The following is a 6,439-nucleotide window of genomic DNA, read 5'->3' as shown; positions in this document are numbered from 1 at the left end:
TATTTCCATGAGGAAATATCGCCAATCATACTAACATGTTTTTCGAGGATTATACCAATGTGTATACTAATGCCATGATCTTTCTCAAAAATGTGTCCGAAAAAACTAGCATTGCCAATATTTCCATGAGAAAATAATCGTCAATCATACTAACATGTTTTTCGAGGATTATACAAATGTGCATATTATGCCTCAATCTTTCTCAAAAACATGTCAAAACCTAGCATTTCTCTTCATCTCTTCTAATGTGTAGTAAATGTATTGAAATGAAGGTGTCACCATGAAGGATAAGTGATGTAGCACACAAGGAATGGTAGTAAATCATTTTGATGTGATTGCACATTTACTAGATAACAACATGAGAGATGTATCATAAGCATGAGCACATAGATTATACATTGCGATGTAAACAAATTGCAATGTTACTCATGTTATGGCAATGGTAATAGTGATACGAACAGTTTGAATTGGTACAAGGAACTAAAAGGAGCAAGAGAATGTGCATGTAGTATGATGAAAGTAATGATGAAACACAACATGTACACACGTATTAAGTATGAAAGGTTTTTAGGTAAATCAATTTTCAAGCCATCTCTTATCCCAGTATCTTGTAGGATGTGCTAATGCATAATCCAGTAATCTAACTGAGTGGGACCAAAGCCTTGCTTTACATTGGTGATGTATAAGTTCATTGAAGTAGACACTCAAAAACTTCGCAATGGAGCCTTTAGCCATGGACATGATGAATCTGTTAGCATTAGATAGTCATATGAAAGTTAAGGTAAATAGAGTTAGATCAAGATGTCACAGTATAGTTTGAAGGTGTCAAATACACATTAAAAATGTCAATATTTTCCACCTTGAAGCATGGATACTATGAAGCTGTTAGCTTAAGATAGTCACAATAAAACATTTGTAAAATCATCCAAGTAATGTTGTATAGGCACATTGAAGAAGACAAGTCAAAAATAATACAATTATTTGAGCCTATGGATACTATGAATGTGCTAGCTTGTGATAGTTAAAATAATGATCATTTATATAGTCACAAGATGCTTTGAAGGTGTTATGCATAATCAAAGAGTTCAAAAGGGGAATCCTTACATGATGGATATCACAAAGGTGTTAGCTTAAAATAGTCACAATAAAATGTTCTTTAAAAGTATTCAAGTAGTGTTGTATAGGCATATTCAAGTAGATACTTGAAAAAAATATGATAATTTGAACCTATGGATACTATGAATATGCTAGCTTAAGAGAGTCAAAAGAAGTGTTAGCTTAAGATAGTCACAAGATACTTTGACGGTGTTATGCATAATGGAAAACTTAAAAGGTTGGAGCCTTCAAGCGTGGATACCATGAAGGTGATAGTTAATATAGTAACAATAATGCTTTTTTAAAAGAGTCCAAGTGGTGATGTATTGGCAAATTCAAGTGGACATTAAATAACTTCAATTATTGGAGCCTATGCATACTATAAATGTATTAGCTCTAGATAGTCAAAAGAATGATAATGTAAATTAAGCATTAGCTTTGCATAGACAAAAGATAGCTTGAAGGTGTTAGGTGCTCAATCAAAATATTCTTTGAAATTTGGAGCCTTCAACCATGGACACTATGAATGTGTTCGATTTGGAATAGGCATAATAAAGTTGATTTTTGCAGTGTTACTTTCACATAGTCACAAGAACGTTAATTTAAATAGAGTTCTACCTCAAGATAAAATAGTGTTAACTAGTCACATGAAGGTTAATCCAATTAGAATGTCAACTCAAAATAGATTGTGTCAATTTTCTTAGATTGTTAAATAGGTGTTTTTAACTTGAAAACCCTTAAACCTTCAAATGTTGTAGACTTCATGCGTAGTAGACCATCCAATAGTAAACTAATAGTTATATCACTATTAGTTTGGTGATAGAGAGCTATGTTGTTATTCTATCTTCTACCAAAAATCAATCTTGCAACACTAGAAATTCTATGCACCATAAAAAGGTTCCGTTTCTTACACTCTTTTCAATTACTCCATCCCGGTTTTGCATAGGAATGCCCTCTTACTAAGTCACTAAAACAATGTAGACACCACTCAATGAAGAAATGCCAATAGAGGTAGTGTTTGCAACAATCCAAGGTTTAATGTAAAATGAATCGAAAACATAAAATGTAAAACTCCAAACTTTAGAGATGATGATCCTAAGATTAATATAAATTAAATTGCCCAAAAAAAAACTCCAAAAGTTTAAAAAGGAAAGCTTAAGACCTTGGAACTTTCAAGATTTTTACTCATAGCAACTACGAATTCGTGTGGCTCGATTCACAGATCCCTCCAAAATTCTGAGTGAAAGGTTTTGGTGCGAGCAATGCCTTTGTTTTTCAAAAGCACCGTGGAGATGACCCAATGAAGGATAAGATGATTGCAATCATCAAGTGAGAGAGGCTCATCATTGACGACAGAGGCCTCCGCTGCCCAAAGCCGCACACTCCGACAAGAGTGAGAGGCGACAATAGCGAGAGTGCTGCAGGTGCTGCCGCACTGATGAAGGAAAATACCACATAATGTTCACAGTCCTCAAATGGAAACTTACGTGACATGAGTATTCTTTGTAGCACTGTGGAGGCAGAAAACCACCCCCATGTGTATACAAATAACAAATAACAAATAAGATATTACAATACCCACATTCTATCTTGACATGTAATATGAGTACACCTTGAGCACTCTTTGAATGCATTGGAGGGAGAAATAACCCCATGATGTGTACACAAATAATATTCACAATAATCAGATCCAATAGTATGTGACATGAGTATGTTTTAGCACTCTTTTGAATGAGATCCAATAGTATGTGGCATGGGTGTGTTTGAGCACTCAACCGCTGCTGATGGTAGCAATGGGCTCCTCCGGCATTGCATGAACGTGTGTGGTGTGGGCACGAGCATGCGCGCAGTAGTAGCACCCCATGGATGATTGTACAGTAACAGGATCCAGGAAAGAAGAAGGCTGCTGTGTCTAGAACAGAGAGTGCGCCCATGTGTCATTTTGATGGAGATCACTGCAGTTGCCTCTGGGAAACATGCTGCTGCTCTGGGCCTCTCAGAGCGGATGGGTTGGAGGCCATGCCTTCAAGAGCCGATGCCACCTCAGGCATGCCCGGTCGCAGGCGCGGATTCTCGGCCACACACAACACAGCCAACGCAAGGGCCAGGTCCATATCCTCTGGCAAAGAGCACGTCCTCCAAGCAACAGGATCCATCACCTCTCGCCCCCGCCCAGCCCTCTGCAAACTTGTCACCCATGTGACCAAATCCAATCTCCTATCCTCCATAAAAGACACCGGCCTTTTCCCTGTCACCAGTTCCATCAATACCACCCCAAAGCTGTAAACATCAGACTTCTCGGTATACTTCTTTGCGGCTAAGGCATGTGGATCTGTGTATCCCGGTGTATCCACTACTCCTGCATCCTCAGAGGGCTTACTAGTCACCAATTGGACCAGTCCATAATCACTGAGCTTAGGCATCAGGCCATCACCTTCCAGCAAGATGTTGCTTGACTTCACATCCTTGTGTCTCACATGGCATGTGGCTCCTCTGTGTAGATATACCAAAGCTTGGGCCACTCCAAGGGCTATCCTTTGCCTTGCTTCCCAGTCTGGCAACTCAGCCTGCTGGCTTGGGCCTCTTTGGTGAAGCAGATCATAGAGTGATCCTCGGGGCATATACTCATAGATGATGGCCTGCTCAACAGCATCGTAATAATACCCTTCTATGGGGAGGAGATTCGGATGCTTGAGTGATGCCAGCATCTCAATCTCCCTCGCAAAGATAGCACCCGCCGTAGCATACTTGAAGACCTTCACTGCTAGCTGGGTACCATCAGGTAGATGGGACCTATACAATGTGGCAAACCTGCCCTTGCCCAACACGTGTGCTGTATCAAAGTGGCCTGCATGATACACAATCTCCTCATAACTGGAGCTCCATGTTCCATACGTCTTGAACTTGCCCTCGCGCCGGGTGGCCTGAATGTCAGGGCTGAACCAGTTCGGCACGTGTGCACCTATGCCATCAAGGGCAATATCGTGCTGCCGCTTGTGAGGCCGTCTGACAAGGAAAAACACCAGCAGAAGCAAGAGCATTGCAAGGGTTCCCAATACACCACCTACCACACCTCCGAGGATCTTCTCCTTGGTCGCATCACTCTTGCTGTCACTCTGTACTCTGCCAAGGGGGGGAGGCCGGCTGGTTGGCGGTTGTCTAGCAGGTGTAGGAGGGGGAGGGGAGGGGCATCTGTTAAGTGGAAATCCACACAAGCCAAGGTTGTTGGCAAAAGAATCATTGAATCGCACGAGGGTGAGTGGGATGGGGCCACTGAGGTTATTGTTGGACAGGTTCAGAGTCACCAGGGAATGGTTGAGGTCAGCCCATGAGGGGGGGATGGAGCCTGACAGGTTGTTATGTTCCAGCTCCAGGTGCACCAGTCTGGGCAATCTGCCAATACTCGCGGGGAGCGAACCGTTGAGCCGGTTCCCGGCCGCGTATATAGAGTGAAGGGAGGTGATGTTCCCTAATTTCTCCCAGAGGGGGCCTGATATCTGATTGTACTCGATAGCAAAGTACCTCAAATGGGGCAATGTGGCGATCTGGGGGGGGATGGGCCCAGACAAGCTGTTGTTCTCGAGCCTGAGCCTCTGGAGGCTGATTGCCTGTGAGATGCCTCCCGGGATGGGGCCATTAAGCTGGTTAAGTCTGAGGTTGAGGCTGCGGAGGCGGACAAGGGAGCTCCAGTCCTGAGGCAGCGAGCCCGAGAGGAGATTATCGGAGAGGTCGAGGGTGATGAGGTTGGCGAGGGTGGTGATGGGAGTGGGGAAGCCTCCGGAAAGCAGGTTTGCAGACAGGTCCAGGTACTGCAAATAACGAAGGTCTCCGATTGCCGGGCTGACATAGCCGCCTGCCAAGGTCCTCGGCAGGCTCAGGCTGGAGACGAAGAAGGTCCCGTCGTGGCAGGTCACCCCCCGCCAACTGCCATTGCAGGGCGCCGGCCCGGGCCGCCATCTTTCCCAGCTGGCAAGCGCGACTGGATCACCAAACCCTCTCTTGAGCTCTAGCAGGGCGTCAATGTCCATCCCCCTGCATCCGACACACACAGCTGCAAGGGCAACAAGCCCCTGCAGGACTATACGCAAGGCAAGAATGGTGAGGGACTCTTCCTGGACCTTCACCATAGCCTTCTCCACACTTCCCGATGTACGTATACTCCTGCGTGGTGTATCTCAATCATTAAGAGTCCGATAGAAAGCAATTAGACGACCAGTTACCAGTACAGTACAGGAAGGCGTGCAGCGAGCGACTTGCTTGGATCAAGCCTGATATGACACGAGAAGAGACGGGGATGGAGTGGTGACTCGTGAGGACTCAGGAGTGCTATGGCGAAGCCGATATGATTGATGATTTAAGACAATGAATAGGGACTCGGGAGTAGCAGCAGCAGCCAGCAGCTTGGTGAGAATGGGACAAAGCTGCCGATAACGCGCTTGGACCGCGTCAACGGAATGAGACGCGAGAACAACACAGTTTTTCAAATAAGCCTTAGCTTTCCACCTTAGCCATTTCTGCAGTATGATTTTAGAAAGTCTTTTAGAGCGGGCCCCGGGCCCACCACCCATCCATAGCCCTCACGGCTCTCAACCCATTATTATTTTTTAAATTAGAAAATCTAATGTAAACGACGCATCGTGCTGAACAGGAACAAGAAGATATAGTCAATTGCCAATAGACAGCAAACGCGTGGCATCAAACCCATTCAACCCACTTCGCATCATTAGGATCCTTCAGATGATCAATCATGAAGTATTCTTATTGTATTCAAGTATGGTGCTGTGGAGTGTGATGGACGTGTGATATATGTGTCTTGTGATGGAGCCTAATAACACCCCGGGGCAATGCACACGGCCCATGAAGTTTTCAGAATTTTTTGTGGGGCATGATATTTATATCTTTTTGTGGGCTTACATCCTTCCTTCCGCGCTTTTGAGCATATGTGTATACTAGGCGCTCCGTGCTTAGACTTGCCCGGGCGTGATTTTTGAGTGCGGTTGGGGGGGGGGGGGGGGTGTTGGATGCATGGCACCCGCCCCCGCATTCTCTTTCTTTTTTGTGGGGGAGGTGGGCCTGCCACGTGGCTCCTGCCCCCCACCTCTCCTTAGCTAATAGTATAGATGTTCTTTCTAGTCTTCTACTTTCCACAATCTTCTAACATAACTTAGGACCCAAAGGACCACAATCTTCTAATATCACTTAGCAACCCTAGCTATGGCCTCTACAAATATTTTGTGGGCATTTCAATGGGCCAATGAACTTGTAGATCCAAGTATTGCTACAATGCTATGTATATTGATTTTGAATTGCTCAAACCAAACATAAAGCCCGTTATAACCAAGCA

The 6,439-nt window shown here is 44.4% G+C and overlaps 1 protein-coding gene across 1 annotated transcript; it reads right to left on the bottom strand.

Annotated features, from left to right (window-relative positions):
• Window positions 1-2,240: 2,240 nt before the first annotated feature.
• Window positions 2,241-5,513, bottom strand: LOC148026349 (putative inactive receptor kinase At2g26730). Its single transcript, XM_087690766.1, has one exon. The coding sequence runs from the start codon at window positions 5,220-5,222 to the stop codon at window positions 3,048-3,050; it is 2,175 nt and encodes a 724-aa protein (XP_087546892.1). The 5' UTR covers window positions 5,223-5,513; the 3' UTR covers window positions 2,241-3,047.
• Window positions 5,514-6,439: the final 926 nt, after the last annotated feature.

The sequence above is a fragment of the Lygodium microphyllum genome, chromosome 13 (genome assembly GCF_053477565.2).
Source record: "Lygodium microphyllum isolate KBCC chromosome 13, Lygodium_microphyllum_v1.1.10, whole genome shotgun sequence".
In the NCBI taxonomy this organism is placed as follows: domain Eukaryota; kingdom Viridiplantae; phylum Streptophyta; class Polypodiopsida; order Schizaeales; family Lygodiaceae; genus Lygodium; species Lygodium microphyllum.
The sequence above is the reverse complement of the archived record's forward strand: the minus strand, read 5'-3'. Positions and strand labels throughout refer to the sequence as shown.